This window comes from Xyrauchen texanus, chromosome 40 (genome assembly GCF_025860055.1).
Source record: "Xyrauchen texanus isolate HMW12.3.18 chromosome 40, RBS_HiC_50CHRs, whole genome shotgun sequence".
NCBI classification, from domain to species: domain Eukaryota; kingdom Metazoa; phylum Chordata; class Actinopteri; order Cypriniformes; family Catostomidae; genus Xyrauchen; species Xyrauchen texanus.
The window spans coordinates 19248493-19267656 of NC_068315.1; the positions used below are offsets into that span (position 1 = coordinate 19248493).

General features: G+C 41.9%; 1 protein-coding gene across 4 annotated transcripts; it reads right to left on the reverse strand.

The window, feature by feature from the left end:
• Positions 1–132: 132 nt before the first annotated feature.
• gucy2cb (guanylate cyclase 2Cb) lies at positions 133–18506 on the reverse strand. 4 transcript variants are annotated; one of them, XM_052113225.1, is made up of 27 exons: positions 18021–18506; positions 17555–17667; positions 17410–17477; positions 16756–16971; positions 16420–16541; positions 16131–16230; positions 15814–15919; positions 14773–14914; positions 14610–14692; positions 14378–14498; positions 14153–14237; positions 13934–14036; positions 13713–13769; positions 13543–13614; positions 13153–13254; positions 12962–13048; positions 12625–12757; positions 12348–12485; positions 11829–11917; positions 11271–11362; positions 10937–11092; positions 10323–10515; positions 10071–10245; positions 9829–9927; positions 9596–9690; positions 9440–9516; positions 133–1391 (listed from the first exon to the last, which is right to left on the reverse strand). In XM_052113225.1, the coding sequence occupies exons 1-27, from the start codon at positions 18223–18225 to the stop codon at positions 1193–1195; spliced, it is 3228 nt and encodes a 1075-aa protein (XP_051969185.1). In that variant the 5' UTR covers positions 18226–18506; the 3' UTR covers positions 133–1192. The 4 variants fall into 4 exon arrangements, with proteins under 4 accessions (XP_051969185.1, XP_051969188.1, XP_051969186.1 ...); XM_052113228.1 differs by lacking the exon at positions 18021–18506 and having other exon boundaries at positions 16756–16927; positions 17555–17628; XM_052113226.1 differs by lacking the exon at positions 18021–18506 and having other exon boundaries at positions 17415–17477; positions 17555–17623.
• Between the last annotated feature and the right edge of the window lie 658 nt (positions 18507–19164).

Here is a 19164-nt window from a genome sequence, read left to right on the forward strand (position 1 = left end):
TTGTGAATATTTGGAGCACACGTGTGTTGTGAAACTGATGAAGATGTTTTCTTAATTTGCGGGTGTTTTTTTATTTGCATGCGTTTTTTTGTATTTGCATGCGTCTTCTTTAAGTTGCAGCACGTTGAGCTCTGTCGGCCACCGTAGGTACGTCACTTAAAATAGTTTAGAATACCAGTCAAGTACAATGAAAAATATAACAACATGGTTAAAAGTATTAATGTAATTGCAGTGTTGAAGTGTGTAACAGAATTGGAAAACAAATGACAAACATGTATTCCAGCCCCAAACTTAAACAATGTTGCCATGTTGGATCACTCAAACAAACAGAGCATTTTTGAAAGCATCACAAAGCCACAGTGTTTGCACTTTTCATGGAAATCAACCTACAAATGGTTAAGTTGTCTCTGCGTAAGTATGTAAAAAAACATTTTCTCCACAATCCGGGTGATGGAGGACGAATCTCAGTTGCCTCCGCGTCTGAGACCATCAATCTGCGCATCTTATCCCGTGGCTTGTTAAGCTTGCTACCACGGAGACCTAGCATGTGTGGAGGCTTCACACTATAATCTGCACCATCCACGCACAACTCACCACGCACCCCACCGAGAGCGAACCACATTATAGCGACCACGAGGAGGTTAACACGTTACTCTACCGGGCCACTTGGTTGCATAGAAAGCCTAACTGGAGTCACTCAGCACTCCCTGGATTTGAACTTGTGACTCCAGGTGTGGTAGTCAGGCCCCCTTTAAGTATTTAACATTAAAAAAAATACAATTAAAACTTTCAGGAGGGTGAAATATTGAACCTAAACTCTAAAACACTTCAGAAATGCAGCAGAGTGCCTAAACTCTCCTTGCCTGTGGTAAAATCACTGTAACGCATGGACTCGAGCATCTTATTGCTTTCTTAAAACAGTGGCAACAGCAATATTCTAAAAGACAACCATCTTTAATAAGCATTTATTATTAATAATAATCTGAATAAACAATTCATCTGCCCAGTTATATGGTTCATTTTTCTAATTGTTGACTGTTACGGCTTCGAACATGCTCATCCAATCAGAATTCAGGGTCAGAACCATCCATTTTATAATATAGAGTATTTACATTCTGCTGTATTTTACACTTAAGTCCAGTTTGGTTTGGCCTTACACTCATGTGACAGTGTGTTATGTTCAGGGTTGGGTTTACAGATATGTGCTTAGGCTGTCACCAATGGCCAGGTGGAGATACTCTGGCTGCTCAATGAATTCCATCTCTGCTTCTACCATGAGCACCTTGTGGCTTGTCGATAGGGTCTTCCGCTTCCTCATGCTGGTAGGACGCTTCTCGAGACAAGTCTTAATCATTTGAGCCAAGTCCTGCTGCAGATGCTGGAAGTTTTCTCTGCCAGGCGGAGAGGTCAAAATAAAATGTTAAGTAGTTTTACAGTATCACATCTAAGGGGCAAAACAGGCAAAAAATTATCTTAATCTTGTATTTGTTCAAAATGCAAATGATGAATAAATGAAATACATATTTTTTAAAACTTTTTTATGATTAAGTCAGGATGTTTTGGGTGGTTAGTGGTTGCTAGGATGTTGCTAGGGCATTACTAAATGGCAGTGGTGAATTTTCAGGGCCAACAAAGCCTTCTCTGCTGGCCTAACATGCCCAAAAAATACATATTTTTTTTTCATCCTTTCATTTAATTCACCTTTTTGCCTATGTATTTTCAATCACTTTCCACTCCTAATTCATCTACAAATGAATAGTAAACAAAAAATAAATAATTATCGAATCAGATTATAAGCAAGCTTGACGGCTGTTTCACTAATCTCACGAATCTGAGCTCCATCCCATTTGGCCTTCAGAATTTAGACAGAATCCCTCAACAATTCAAGTGAATCAGCATTTTAAGTCAGATTGTCAGAATCATCAACCGATTGATTTATTTGTTGGTGGGTGTGGTCTTTAGGCTATGTCCCAGTCGAGGCCTTGTGCTGCATTCCATTTAAGTCAGATGTGGGATATTTCCTACTTGATATCTCAAATCTCAGACGATAAAAGCATTCCATAGCCAGATGCTCGGAAGATGACGTGTAAGGAAACAAAACTGCAAGGCTTGTTAACTTAGCAGGTGTTTTATTGTGACCAGAGATGTTTCCTAGCATCCTAACTGATAAACAATGCAGCAACGCTAGCTTTTGTTCTACAGGTGTATGATTATCAAAAGAGTGTAAAAAAACATGTTTTGTACCAAGGCCGTTGCAAGGTAATCTGGGCCCCATTCCTATAAAAATATACTGTTTAGAATTTGTTGTGGGACCCCATAGAATCATTACCAACTTTCACTCCACTAGCTTCAGCCTTGTTTTGTACACTTTTTTTCTGCAGCATTAGTTTAACAAGCTTTAATATCATGTAATGTAGGAACTTTGACTCATTTATCGATATCACTTACTTTGTATATCTCCCTGGGTGCCGACATGTTTGTGTGAGGTCAAGCACCTGCATCTCTGAGAAATCGCAGTTCAAAATTTCTGAATTCTGATTTCAAGTGCTGTTCCATTGCACTTTTCCTAGTATGAAGTTGGAAAACCCGACATACTTAGTTGAATGGAACACAGCATTCTAGTTGGCCTTGAGTGACCAAAAAACCTTTAAGTGATGTACGTAATTTGAAAGCGAAGAGCGCAAGATCTATAGCTGACAAGTCAGCGAGTATTGACGCGGAATACCACCCCTGCAGTCACAAGTTCAAATCCAGGGTGTGCTGAGTGACTCCAGCCAAGTCTCCTAAGCAACCAAATTGGCCCGGTTGCTAGGGAGGGTAGGGTCACATGGGGTAACCTTGTGGTCGCGATTAGGGGTTCTCGCGCTCAATGGGCAGCGTGGTAAGTTGTGCACGGATAGCGGAGAGTAGCATGAGCCTCCACATGCGGAGTCTCCGCAGTGTCATACACAACAAGCCACATGATAAGATGCACGGATTGACTCTCAGAAGCGGAGACAACTGAGACTTGTCCACCGCCACCCGGCTTGAGATGAGTAACCACGCCACCACAAGGACATACTAAGTAGTGAGAATTGGGCATTCCAAATTAGAAGAAAAGGGGATAAAAATAAATAAATAAAAAACCTGAGATGTAAACAGGAAAGGAGGGCTGATTTTCACTTCAAGTAAATTGGTAAGTGCTTTTTGCATTGATATAGCAGCATCAGGATATTTCTAAGTGTAAATTAAGCAGGCAGGAGCATTCAGTGTCAGTTCAAGTTTTAAAAAGTAACCATGTACCCTTACAAAACTATTACAAAATTATTGCAAGCAACATTTAAATTGCAAATATTATAAAAATCACTTTTTTCCTGGTATTAGACCTCCTTGGTTCCCTATCGAGAGGTCTCTCCTATTGCGTAAGTAGCTTACGCTATGGGAAAACTCAGTTTCTCGAGAAATATTTAAGTCTTCATGTAAAACGCATTGCAGCTGCACAGCAGACAGCAATGAGCGAGGCAGCTCGGTCATTGGCTGTGCTGCGGCAACTTGCTCGAACCAATGACGGGGCGACTCTGAACGCGCGACCAATGAGCGAAGATTAGCATGGCTAAGGCTATATATTAGGCGCCCCGTCATGAGAGTTCTTTAGATTTAATCTCCTTCAGCAAAGACCTTCTCTTCGCTGGATCCTCCGGATTGTTGGAGTCTTTCGCCCGCCGTCGAAAAGCCTACAGCAGGACCGCTAAGAGGACGCCGGCGCCTTCAGCCGCCTTCGAAGCCTTCTGCTACGCCATCCGGCGCGCATCGCTATATCCTTTTACTGCAAGCGCTCGCCTCTGCGACGCTTTTTGATTGAGTATAAGAGTAATTTTTCAAGGCGTTGTTGCAAATGCCTTCAGCCTGCGCCTCGTGCAGAGGCCCTCTTCCTGATTGACGCTGCATCCGACGACTGGCCGGGCTCGGCCTTCACCAGAGCACGCGGACTTCAGTGACGTCACGCCGGGCCAGTCCCCACGTGCTTCACCACTACCCGAGAACTCCCCGCCGCCAGTCCATTTCAACGCAGGCGGACCAGCACCCCTCCTACAGAGCGGTGGGTCTCGTCTCGTTCGGCGCGTCAGGGGACGACGGTGAAAAGGATGACAGCCTTTCCATTGACGCTGCATCTGACGACTGGCCGGGCTCGGCCTTCGACCCTGCGCCGTCGACATTAGCGGACACGAGCACGGGCACCAGCATGGACTCAGAGATCGTCCGCATCCTGTCTAAAACGGTAAGAGAGTTCACTGAACGCTTCACTGAAGCTCGGAAGGATTCGCAGGCTATGCGTCACTTCCTGCCCAAGCGCTCCAGCTCGTCACAGAGCCGCCAGAGACCGCCTCAGCAGCAGCAGCGAGCCAGGGCGGCGCCTCCCATCTCCAAAACGTGTAAAACATTACCCAGTCCCCTTACAGGCGGCTGGAAATGTCTGTACAGCAGTCAATGGGCCAGTCACAGAACTCGCTCACCTGCAATCAAACGCCGTTTTAACGGCAACACACAGAAATCACATTTTCTGCCTGTGTCACTAAGGGGTCATGTGTCCACACTAAAGTGCGCATTCCCACATATCAATACTGTCCAAACAGTGCCAAATACTTCCCCAGCTCGAGCTGGACGCCCCATAAATGTAGATCGTGTGCCTATTGTCATGTATGCACCACTACATACAAGCACTGTTCCCACAGTTATAAACACTTCCCCAGTAAAAGCATGAAATACTATAAAAGTAGCGCACGTGCCTGCTGCCATGCATGCACCCCTACACACAAACACTGTATGCATAGCCAAAAAAAACCCCGCCGCGAGCGGAAGACTTTATTAATATGGCGAGCGTGCCTACTACAGTATATGCACCCCCACCCATAAGCGCTGCACATACAGTTTCAAACAGTTCTCTGTCTCATGCCGCAAACATCACAGATGTAATGCGCGAGCCAAGAGACTCCCCGCTAAGAGCGGGAAGCTTTATGAATGTGGCGTGCGTGCCTATTACGATGTATGCACCCCCACCCGTAAACTCTGTCCATACAGTTTCAAGCATTTCTCCGACTCATGCTGCAAGCATTTCGGAGATAGCGCGCGTGCCTGTACTCTCACACGCACCCCTGCACTCGGCACTCAACACGGCTGCTCAGCGCGCACCTGCGCCTCTGAGAGCTGTAAACTCAGTGTTAGCACAAGGCAATTTGCCGGTGGGGCCCATACGTCACTGCGACACGCCCCCAGCCAGCATTCAGCCCATATCTGTGCGAGCAAAAGCCTGGGAAAAAATCCCCAACATGCCGAAATGGGTTTTGAACATAATAAAACACGGTTATTTACATCAATTCGCTCACAGACCACCCCGCTTTTCAGCGGTGGTCGAGAGGAAAGTGAGGAAAGATGTGTCACGTTCTACGCACCGAGGTGCTCAAACTGATAGAGAAGGGCGCTATAGAAACTGTTCCTCCCTCTATGAGCGAGGCGGGTTTTTACAGCCGCTATTTTCTAGTCCCGAAAAAGGACGGTGGCCTCCGCCCCATCCTAGATCTCAGACATCTGAACAAAGCTTTAATGATTCGCTCGTTCAGAATGTTAACAACCAAACATATCCTCGCGCAAGTTCGCCCCGGGGATTGGTTTCTATCAGTGGATTTGAAAGACGCTTACTTTCACATTCCGATAGCGCCTCATCACAGGCCTTTTCTGAGATTCGCTTTCGAGGGACAGTCATACCAGTACACAGTACTACCATTCGGCCTATCATTGGCCCCCCGTACATTCACGAAATGTATGGACGCGGCACTTTCCCCCCTGAGACAGCGGGGAGTGCGAATACTGAATTACCTTGACGATTGGCTAATCATAGCACAATCAGAGGGTCAGTTAACGACGCACAGATCTTCGATTATCAGCCATCTAGAATGCCTGGGTCTGAGAATCAATTTTGCAAAGAGCGTGCTATCCCCCAGCCAGAATATCTCTTTTCTGGGAATAGTGCTAGACTCAGTGCAGATGACGCTCTCTATTCGACGCCTTGCAACATCATTCAGAACGGGTGCACACGCCCCCGTCAAACGATTTCAAAGAATGCTCGGTCTCATGGCCTCGGCATCAGCGGTACTCCAGCTAGGATTGTTGCACATGCGTCCTCTCCAGCGCTGGCTCAAGAGCCGTGTCCCCACTCACGCGTGGTGCTCGGGCCACTTTTTGATCAGAGCGAATCACGGCTGTATAAAAGCCCTGACGCCCTGGAAAGCCGTCAACTGGTATCAAACCGGCGTGAGTCTGGGCGTAAATACACGGAGAAAAATGATCACGACAGATGCCTCCAAAATAGGATGGGGGGCCCTTTACGAGGGCAGGCCTGTCTCCGGCTTTTGGTCAAACCCGGAAAAGCGCCTACATATAAACTGTCTGGAAATGAAAGCGGTTGCCTTGGCTCTCAGAGCCCTGCTTCCGTACCTGAAAAACGAACACGTCCTGGTCCGAACGGACAACATGACGGTAGTTTCGTATATAAAATCGCCAGGGTGGACTCAGGTCGAGCTCCCTGCACTCTATGGCCAGGGAGCTCATCTTATGGTCACAACACCACCTGCGCTCGCTGAGAGCAGCGCATGTGCCAGGCGCCCTGAACCAGGGAGCGGACATGCTGTCCAGAGACAAGGTTCTCCCAGGAGAATGGTCTCTCCACCCCCTGACGGTTCAGTGGTTATGGCAAACCTTTGGCGAGGCAGAGGTCGACCTCTTCGCCTCCAGAGAAAATGCGCACTGCCCCCTTTTCTTCTCAAAGAGCACAGACGCGCTCGCCCAAGTCTGGCCGAGCCGCCCCTTGTATGCTTTTCCCCCGATCGCGATGCTACCTCAGGTCATCAGTCGGATCAGGGAAGTGAAATGTGCAGTGCTCCTGGTAGCCCCACTCTGGAACAACCAGACGTGGTTTCCAGAACTGATGCAGATGATGCAATCTGCCCCATGGCCGATTCCGTTGAGGCTAGACCTCCTCAGGCAGGCCAACAGGATGTTTCTTCATCCCCGCCCGATCTGTGGGCCCTCCATGCATGGCCCCTCAACGGGTTCCCGAGAACCTCCCCAGTGGAGTTTTGAGAACCATCACTGAGGCGCGAGCGCCTCTACGAGCGCTTATATGCCCAAAAGTGGAAAGTGTTCAGTGACTGGTGTGATACCAAGAGCTTGAACCCCAAATCGTGCGAGATACCAAGTGTACTCGCCTTTTTGCAAGAGCTGCTGGAGGCGGGCCGCACACCCTCCACGCTCAAAGTCTATGTGGCTGCCATAGCGGCATCACACAATCCTGATAAAGGACGTTCATTAGGGAAAAACGACCTAATCATTCGTTTCCTAAGAGGCGCTAGGAGGATGAACCCTCCTCGCCCCCTCTCGGTGCCGATCTGGGACCTGGCCACGGTCCTGGACGCACTCAAGAGTGCCCCGTTCGAACCTTTCCGAACCGTGCACCTTAAACAGCTCTCGCTCAAAACTGCGCTCTTGCTGGCGCTCACCTCAGTCAAGAGAGTGGGTGACCTGCACGCGCTGTCATGAAGCGCTGCTTGCCTGGAATTTGGACCTAACGACTGCAGAGTTGTCCTTAGGCCAAAGCACGGGTATATTCCTAAAGTGCTCTCCACACCCTTCAGAGTACAGGTGATATCTCTGGCAGCCTATCGTCCCCAGCAGACTAAAGCGACGCTAATTTACTCTGCCCGGTCAGGGCGCTCAGAGTATATTTGGAACGTTCTGCCCTGTTCAGACAGACGGAACAATTATTCGTATGCTTTGGCGGCCGCACTAAAGGTCTCGCGAGTCTCAAAGCAAAGAATATCGCGCTGGATAGTGGATGCTATAGCGCTAGCTTATGAAGCCAAGGGCCTTCAATGCCCCTTAGGCGTCAGAGCTCACTCTACGAGGAGCATGGCCTCCTCGTGGGCGTGGTCGAGTGGGATACCCATTGAAGATATTTGTGCGGCGGCGGGCTGGGCCTCGCCTTCGACATTTATCAGGTTTTATAACCTACAGGTCCCCTCATTGCATTCCAACATTCTATCAGCCTGACTGTAGAATGGACTGGAGTATGTATATGCTGAGCATTATCTCCTCCCTTATAAGGTCCGTCTCTGACCGACTTAGAGGATTTTTTATGCATATCAGTACATAGAAAACTCAGTACATAAGATATGTGCTTGTGTTTGTACTATGAGCGCCCCACCATGGACCACATTGGAAGGGCGCTCTATACTATCCCATTATGTAGCTCACCATTGGCCGGCTCGTGGAATAATCACTTTGCTTTAAGGCTCAGGCATCTGCCTCTGGCTTTATAGAGCAAAGTCAGCACGCACGGCGTTTTACATGGTGTTCCCATAGCGTAAGCTACTTATGCAATAGGAGAGACCTCTCGATAGGGAACGACTCGGTTACTAACGTAACCTCGGTTCCCTGAGAGGAGGGAACGAGTATTGCGTAAGTAGCTTACGCTATGGGAAAACTCCGTTTCTCAAGAAATATTGAAGTCTTTATGTAAAACGCATTGCAGCTGCACAGCAGACAGCAATGAGCGAGGCAGCTCGGTCATTGGCTGTGCTGCGGCAACTTGCTCGAACCAATGACGGGAACCAATGAGCGCGCGCTTCGCGTCCGCGCGCTCAGAGCCAGCCAAGATTAGCATGGCTAAGGCTATATATTAGGTGCCCCGTCATGAGAGTTCTTTAGGTTCAATCGACTGAAGCGACTGACCAAGCACAAGCACGGCAGCTTACGCAATACTCGTTCCCTCCTCTCAGGGAACCGAGGTTACGTTAGTAACCGAGTCGTTTTGGCTTTCAAGTGTTGACATGTATGATGTCTATAGGAATAGGGTGATGTCTGTATGAATAGGGTGTCTTATTAATTGTGAAACTGTGTTTTCTTAATGGCATGAAACACCCTGAAGGCTTAAACTTAAAATGTACAAGTCACCACTGCTAAATGGTTGCAATATGGCTTCTTAGTGGGCCCAAATTAAAAGAGACCATCCTCAAGTCTGTAATATCCTGTTCCCCAGATAAGTGTGGGAACATTGTCAATGGAAGTCTATATGATTTTTTGCTCATTTTTCATCTGCCAGATGGAATTTATTTTCCGACATGATACATGAACTGTATTTGTTTCATACAGATACAAATTATTCAAAGTATCATCTTTTTTCTCCTCAAAACTAAGGGTTATTGTATAATTACTGTAAAAGAATAGTACCACCACTGACATATAGGTGGCACTCTTTTCAGTTGAAATGCTACTATAAATGCTGTGAATAAAAACGGCTGTCAACGTTCATTTTTATAATTAAAAAGGAGATGTACTGTATATCTACTGTACTCTAACTGATAAAAAGTTATGAGGAATAACGAGGATCATAAAGTGGTAAACTCACGCTGTTGGTGGTGTTGGCAGATTATAATCCTGCCCTGTTACTCCCGTCAACCAGTATGTTGTCTCTTTTCCTTTACCCTGTAGTGTATTTGTAAGGATCATCAAACAGTGATAGTGAATGGAATATTTTTGCAGGAGTGTGAGACAAACTACTGACCTTTAAGTATGTTTCTCCTCTCTTTTTATACTCAAATTTGCAGTCTGTCCGCTGGAGAATGCTGATAGTTGACTGACTTACATGGATTCGTAAAGCTGAGGTGGTACAGAGCAAACAATAATACAGTACTAAATGTATAGAATACAAATTGTGGTGTGAAAACTCAAATGCCTTGGTTAGAAAGCTAGTTAATTCAACAGCTGATTTAGGTTTTGAGAGGTGGCACCACTCACGTAGACCTGTGGACTCCATGCGAGACGCTGTGTTCACAGTGTCTCCAAACAGACAGTATCTGGGCATCTTAATTCCCACTACCCCAGCAGCACAGGGCCCTCCACATATGCAAAATAGAAAATACAGTTTGTCTGTCTTCTACTTGAAAATCATTCTATATTCTGCAACATGGGTAAACTTTCATCTATTAGTTTAAAAGGGTTCAGTGTTGAGCTAGGTGCAATAAATTAAAACTCATTACCTGAGTGCACACCGATGCGGATCCACACGGGCAGGCCAGGCAGATGGCGTAACTGAAATGTGCCCATGAAGGCCAGGATATCCAGTGCCATGTGGCAGATGTCCATTGCATGCCTGTTTCCATTCCGCCGAGGCAGACCAGACACCACCATGTATGCATCACCAATCGTCTCCACCTGAAATACACACACGGACATGTTAACTGGAATCCAGTGAATTTTCTGGCATGGTCCATTTAATTTGTCTGCAATACCTTGTAGACATCATGATTGTCAAGGATGCTGTCAAAGTTTTTGTAGATGTCATTGAGCATGTCCACCACCTCCATGGGAGTGCTGTAGTGGCACAGTGAGGTGAAGCCCACAATGTCACTGAAGTAGATGGTGACCTCGTCAAAGAGCTCAGGCTCCACTTTTCCTGTTTCCTTTAGAGAGCGCACAACTGGTCTAAAATATAACCATAATGGCAATGGATAAACATTTTATTATCCTGTTGGACCAATATTACACAATACAATGCTCACCAGACAGTAATAAAAGAAGTAAGATTAAATAAAATGCCCATTGTAACAATTTACTGACAAATATCAACAACATCCGCAACGTTTAACTACATTCGTGAAGGTCCTGGAGGGGGTCTGTGGACAGTTACTGTAAATACACCAGTTTGATGTTCCACCCCGATGGTGAAAATCGATTATCTGTTAAGCATTATGGAAGGCAATACTGTTTTTTCATGATATCAAGGAGAATTATAATAAAGTGTTACCCAGAAAATCAAATTTTTTTATTGGGTGTCCCTGTTGAGTTTTTAAAGGTTGAAAACTCCTGTTTTACAATGTAATTGTGTTTATCTACACTGACTAACCCAGGCAGAAGCATGAAGTTCAGGTAGTCTGCTCGGTCTCGTTCAGCCTTGTACAGAGCGGTGCGTTCCTCAACCAGTCGCTCAAGGTTACAGGAATACATCTGCAGCCGACGAATCAGGTTCTCCATGTAGCTCTCATTTGCCTGGTTGTCCAGACTAATCAACAGGAAATTGCGGAATCATTTATTAGAGACATTCCAACCATAATTTCCTTCAGGCCAGTTGTCAGATGGTTCACAACTAGGCTAATGGTCTAAATTGTGTGTTTTTTATGTTCTGTATGTATACCATCATCTTTTTCAATGTTGCATGAACAAAAAGAAAAACAAGTGACCTGACAATCTTTCGTAGAGTGATTTCTATCTTTTTGAAGTCTGGTCTTCTATCTGGGTCCTCATCCCAACAATTTCTGATTAGCATGCACACCTGTAAAACAGATTACTGTGTGGAAGCCTATATTTAAGATTCACACACTTCAGTTTTTCAAGATTTAGGCCTACGCTTTCAATTTTATAAAAATAATTTTACCAGTTTAAATTGTGTAATCATTAAATACATTTAATTAATAAAACTTTCTTGGAATTTTGTAATGAAATTGAACTGTAAATTAAAAAAAATAGGCGTACATATTTTTGGAATCTATGAACTTATCCTGTGTAAGGATAGTTGATACATAATAATAATAGTGTCTCTGTGTCTTTGAAATTAAAATCAAGACTTTGTGTTCACATTTTTATGAATATATATATAAAAAAAAAAAAAGTGTATATATTTAAAAATTAGACTATATCAAGTTAACCTACCTCTACATGTTTGGTTGCTTTTCAGAACTGTTCTGCTATAGTATAATTAATTAGCACAAGTAAAATGCATGCATAGATATACACTTTACCTCCTGTTCTTTATCACCTGCATTCTCAAAGTTTAGATCAGGTCTGAAGAAAGGGGTCAGACTAGGATATTGCACTCTGGCCAGCTTCTCTGTTAAAGGAAAGCAGAATATATAGGGATAGGTCACATGAAAATAAAAATTCTGTCACTCACCCTCATGTATGACTTTATTTTTTCCATGGAAAACAAAAGATGTTTAGGTAGTACCTCAGTCATTTGCCACACCATACAAAGTACCACACTTACATTGTGTAGAAAAGATGAACATTAAAAGATGAAAAAAAATAAAAAAAGTGTGACATCTTTTGTGTTCCATGGAAGAAAATCATTCATACAGATTTGGAACAACATGAGGGTTAGTAAGTGATTACAGAAATGTCATTTTCTTATTTGATTTTGCATACATGGTGCATACTGAAACATGATGGGCAAATCCCCAGTAGGGGTCACTATGAGTGTGTTATTGTTATAAAGGAACACATACTATATTCTGCTATCTATAAATCTTTCGCTTTCTCACCAGCATGATCAGAGCAGGTGCTTGTGTAGAATGTGCACTTCCTCATCATGATTTCCTGGGAAATTATGGCAAAGCTGTAGACATCCCCTTTCTGAGAGAACCCTGGTTTCCGCAAGTGTTCAGGTGCTGTCCACAGATCTGAGAGAAAAAAAGATGGGGGAAACGCAAATAGGGAAAACATTAACAATAAGCAAATGGCTAACCAAATAACTATGGCTAAATTTAACAGGTGGAAATAACAGAAATTATTCATCAGGATATTTAAGCAATTTTTCACCTTTACTGGGACTGAAAATTGTATTAAAGCCAAAGTCTGCAATCTTCACTACCATTCGGTTGTCAACCACACAGTTAGTGGATTTAAGTCGCCCATGGACTGCAATGTTACTTGCATGGAGATAAGACATGCCCTGGAGTAGATAAAATAATTGAGAGGAAAGATTGTGTCAGTATTCATATAAACCACATATTTACAATTCCATTAGGTGACACAGAAATTAAACACTTCAGCAATAAACATTTACTCCAGTGCTAAATAAGAAATTCTGAAGAAAACACTTCCATTTACATAGAGAACATAAAAACAACACCTGCATCAACATATATCTGCTTACATTGGCAATGTCATACATGACAGAAATCTTATACTGCCAGTCCATGAAGGTCTCTTCTGGGTATGAAATCTTATTATCAAGCACATTCTAAAATATAAAACAAATCAAGGTTATATGGGTTATATTCTATATCAGAAGCTGAGTCACGCCACATTTGGATTTCATCATTTGGAGCTCAATATAATACTCACTCTGAGGGATCCCCTCTCTCCATACTCGAACACTCCAAAAACTTTGTTAAACTTGACTGTCCCATAGAATTTTGTCAGGTTGTAATAATCAATTTTCAAGAGCTGAAAAGAAAGTGACATTAGGCCATTCTATCATATCTGTAATAGTGAAGAACAAAGTTTAAAGATAGCTGATAGAATGACAGCCACTATGTCCAAAACATACGGCAGCGGTCAATGACTTAACGGTCAGTGTTTTTGTACGAAGGTAGATCCTAAGGTTTCAGATTGGCATAAGGTACCACCTTGTTATGTCTAATTAAAGTCAGCTTTAGAGATAACCAAGCAAATTTTTCAGCTTTTCGGCAGCATTTAGAGACAGATTCAATGAAGAAAAGAAAACAGTGATACCGCATTAAGCTCGATCCTCTGTTTCTCGGAGAAGTTGCCATCTGTGTGCATCAACTCCTTAAGGATCACAATCTTTAAACAAAAAACATCCAGTAACTAAAACAGCCATTTATTCTGAAATCCAATCCTCACAGTAATGGAATAATATTGGATAAAAATGTTTTGCGTACCTTTTTATCATAACGAGCACGACGCAAGTTGTAACTTGTTTTAGTGTCTTCCTCAATCTAATGAAAAACGATCATGAAATGAGCAGCAACACATTTATGTTATACAGTTGTACAACACTTCAACTATTTAAAAAAAAAAAAAACACCTCTATGAACTGCTCCAATTTTTGAACATATTTAATTTAACAGCAAATTACATATTGCCACCAGTGCATCATTACCTTCAGACAGACCATATTGTGCTCACTCAACTCTAGAGGCATAATGAGCTCTGAGGAGATGTGTGACCATCTTTTCTGCATGTGTCGATAAGATCTGTTTTGCCTGGATTGTTCATATAGACATTAACAATAGTAAATATGTTGCCTTTGCTCTACAGATGTGTACACACATAATTAAGTAAAATCTGAATTAAAAAGGTAGTAGTTAGGGAGAGTAACCAGTAAAAGATGAAGGCAAGTGTAGCCATCAATCCCACAACAGCAGTACACAATGCAATGACAATCATATTCTGGACTTGCATGCCTACAAATGATAATAATGAATTAGGCTTGATTTTCTATAGCTTTTAAAAATGACATTGTATGACTGTCACCTGAATGAGTATGTTTAGTAAAAATGAGGATGTTACAGTTAAGTTTCAAAATTGACAAGAATCACAGTACCTTTGGAATCTATTGATGGACGGTCTTCAGGTAGATGGAGTTGAGGCCAAATAAAGGAAGGACTGCTGTCCACTGATTGAGTATGGTTGGTGGTAGTGTTGAACTCGTAAAGAACTTTGTACTAAAGTACAAGAAATTACAATCACAAATCATTTCCATGAGTACTGACTGATTGATTGTAAGATGGATAGTTATGCCCAAATACTAGACATATCTGATACTTATGGCCTACCTCATTGTCATTGTTTGTGTAGATCAAAGAAAATATCAGATCCCTGTCACCATATTCATCCAGCTCATAATCTCCACCAATACCTATTTGCAGATATGGATTATCAAATCAAGCTAAACATTATGAGATATGATTGGAGTTACACTGACTTTTCCCATTTCACCTTTGAATGACACATTTCTGAAGTAGTTGATGCTGACGCTCTCCATATCATGAAGTTCTGAAGAGGCCATGTTCCAGATCCTCCTCATCACCTGCCCAAATAGCAGCACTGCATCATGATATGCCGCAATATAATCATTCATCTGCACACAGAACAGAAGGTTCTTGTAGGTCCATATAAGGAAAATTCAAGTATGTGAATGTGAAAAATTTTCAATTTTTGCATCTTGCGCTAAGTGACTCTATGAATGGAGACATTCAGAACATTTAGATGAATGGAGACAAAGATATACACTCACCGACCACTTTATTAGGTACACCTGTACACCTACTTATTCATGCGATTATCTAATCAGCCAATCATGCTGAAGCAAACCAATGCATTAAATCATGCAGATATGGGTCAGGAGCTTCAGTTAATGTTCACATCAACCACCAGAATGGTGAAAAATGTGATCTCAGTGATTTCAAGCACAACAGTCTATAGAGCAGGGGTGACCAACCCTGCTCCTGGAGAGCTACCTTCCTGCAGAGTTTAGCTCCAACACACCTGCTTGTCATTTTCAAGAAATCCTAAAGACCTTGATAAGCTGGTTCAGTTGTGTTTGATTAGGGTTGGATCTAAACTCTGCAGGAAGGTAGCTCTCCAGGAGCAGGGTTGGTCACCCCTGCTATAGAGTTTACTCAGAATGGTGCCAAAAACACCATTTGTGTTTGTTTTTGGCACAATTCTGAGTAAATTCTAGAGACTGTTGTTTGTGAAAATCCCAGATGATCGGCAGTTACAGTAATACTCAAACCAGACGATCTGGCACCAAAAATCATGTGACGGATGAAATCACTGAGATCACATTTTTCCCAAATTAGATGGTTGATGTGAGCACCAACTAAAGCTCCTGACCCATATCCGCATGATTGTATGCACTGCACTGCAGCCATATGACTGGCTGTTTAGTTAATCACATGAGTAAGTAGGTGTATAGGTGTTCCTTATAAAGTGGTCAGTGAGTGTACAGTATATTAGTCTGAATGTTTTCCCCACCGAGTTGTTACCAGAAGTATCAATGGTGTAATTTCTTGTGTTTGGCATTGTTAGCACCAGGACATTCTTCATAGCAGCGTTAGATCTCCCATTGTAATAACAGTCACTGTGAGAGAAAGTTAGTATTGTTACTTACAATTCAAGTAACATTATGCAATCTTTAGTTTTCCTGTTAGTGGAACTTTTATGGATTTTTGCAGATCAGGTCAGTTGCTGGCTAACCATGTGTACTTAGTTAAGTAATTGTCAGTATTGTAGACATTTAACATAACTAATTACATATTAAAGAACACAGTAACTGAAAGTAAATGACTGACTTGTAAAGGTTAATCAGAAGAAAAACAATTTCATTATCAGAATCCATAGTGCCATTCTTCAGATCCATTATGTCATCAGGTGTGCCACATATAATGAAAACTGTAAAAAATATAAATTAACAAAACATATAAAAACATAAAATAACATTTCAGACCTTTGAAAGATTATTTAATCCATCACTGGAACTTTTATAGAGTGACACTGAGATTATGGCATAAGTTAACATGGTGAAGTAATTTCCAAACTAAGACATTCAAATAAAATAACGGGGTGTAAGATGGTACTCACGGTTACTGTCCCGGTCTTTGCTTGCTAAAGCCACACTTAGCTCTTCCTCTTTTCGCAGAACCACTCGTTTCTCTAAACTGGATGAAAAGTGGGCTGAATCAACCTCAAGAGCATTTATGTACCTACAGACAAGGGGGAAATTGTTATACTGCCATTGTTAGCATTCATTAGACTGAAAAACCAACAGACAAAAATGCACCACAAGTTAAATAGGGTGATCCATCATCCCAGGACTTTCTTCTATTTGAGACCATTTCACATGTCAACAATTATTTTAGATTTGTATAGTCCGTATTATTTTAAATCAGTAGAACTTAACAAAATGACCTCATTTACCAGAAACAGTCCTCTGTGTTATTCTGTTTCTTGTATATATACACTGTTTTCCATGCAGGCTTGATATTATCACTGAACTTCCAAAAGTGAACAAAGAAGCTAGAGATTTTTCGTGCTGGAGGCAAAAGGCGAGTCAGATCTTTCTTGAAGTCACAAGACAGTCCAAAGCTTCCTGCTGAGATGATGGGCATATTAAGGTTCAGGCCAATCTCCAAACTAAGAAAATAGTCACACAGACACACATCAGATGTTCTTTTGAATGCAGTCATTTTCTTTTCCAACAGCAGGGAAACAAGGATCACCATATACACAATTCACATCCACCTTTGTATTTTTACACTAACAAAACAACTTGTCTCATTATGCTTTCTGTCTTACATTCATTTTTCTGAGTCTATAATCCTGTTCTAATGTTACATTAACTTTATGACAGTATTTTTGTCATTGGCATATGGTAGTTCTAATTTGTAGTTAGGCTGGTCAACAATTGTGAGGTAAATGAACATAAAGGTAAACAGTACAATAATGTAAATAGCCATTTAAAGAAATATGGTTACATAATTTAAATTGGATTCTTAAGGATCTAGAGATACTATAAATTAAATAGATTACCGTACAATACCTATACAAAAATAAAAGCAAAATCTAACATACTCAACCATTTGAAAAGTGGCATAAGTGCAGGTTGGTCCCAAAAGAGCACATCTCACCTCCCCTGCTTTCTACAAAAGAAATGATCAGTATAAAGACGCTGTGTTTTTTCTAGTGTGCCACATTATTAAAAAGCCTGAAAACTTACCTCAAGATTATTCAAAATTTCAACCCCCTCACAGGTGCTACTGGTGCATCCTTTTCGCAAGTAATAAATGGTTTGAAACCCTTTGAAGTTAACGGATAAATTGTGACCCACACCTTGAGAAAGAAGAAAAATAGAAGCCCTTAAGAATTGTATTAAAGTACAAGCCATATTTTTGGGATCATTTTGATTTATTTTTTTTAAATAGCTAATAAAGAAAAAGGCTTCAAAAGTCTGGGACAACATTGAAAGTATGTTATTCAAAATGTAATTTAATCCTGAACACAATCAGAAAGCTTTTAGGGAATTTCTAAGTAACTAATCAAATAAGTGCTTTTGTGACATTTACTATATAGAAGGGCAGATTGCCTTGCTTGCATTGAAGCACACAAAATACTCTTCCCAAACTAAATCATGCTGGAATTACATGGATCATCATATATCGTGTACAGACAGACAGACACTTTACCATCATTAAAGTTGATAGAAGAATCATATTCAATGGCTTTCATCACCGCAGGCTTCACAAAATTGATACTCCAAGGCGACACGTCGTCATCCAATAAAACAACATGCATCTTGAAAGTTCCATTGAAGCAAGACTCACTCATGAAGTGACATTTGTTTAGCAATGCCCACAACAAACAAGCAAATAACCATTTGCTGTAATCCATTGTAATTTTTTAAAAACGGAAAGATCAATGCCAATTCACTTAACATTGGTTAATATTGTTAAGGTTTTGCAGCCCAAAAAGGTAAAAACAGAACATGGTAAATTATGGTAAATCGAAGACTCAAATACATTTGAAAGGAAACACGACCGCCTGCGAGAGTGATTCAGATTTCATAGCTGAACATCTTCTTTGTGCTATGTTTCCAGTAGCCTTTATAATATTTATGAATTTCCAACGAAAAAAAAATGAAGAGGGAATAAATCTGAGGTTGTTTTGTCCTAAATTAATTTACAGGTTTAGATGCACGCCCATCTCCTTTCACACTTATAACTCTGTTCTCACCTGAGCACGTTAATGAACAACATACAGTCCGTCAGGGGTTGTCTCAAAACCTTGCGAGCTGCCAAACTATTCGACTGCCTACCTAGTCAGCCCGTATTGAGTTAGAAAGTAGTATTTTTGTTATCTAGGTAGCGAACTCACTAGGGATTAAGACAAGGCCGCAGTCCGGTTGAGAGTCACCTTTATTAGCCCATTCTCACATCTGTTGTGTATGATTATGATACATCATATATTTACACTCCAGAAGTTTTTAGATCAAAACAGAAATTTACATCTTCAGTTTTATGCAAGTTAAATTATTTAAAAGCAACTGAAACAGCTCTCCAAGTCAAGAGAATATTGGTGTACAGAGGATATATGTTCAGGGGGCGAGAAGAGAAGGACAAAGGTTGACATAAAGGTTGAGCCATAAAACAATCGTACTGTGATAAATGTATCCGTCATAAAAGCAATCAGAATGAGGCACCAGTCCTGTTTGTTTTCCAAGGTGGGCAAAGAGGAACATACTGTATATCATTTAGACTGATGGTGCTTGTTATAATTTGTAGTGCATAAGTCTAATTTCATTAAAAAAACTTGTTGTTAACTAGCAATTTA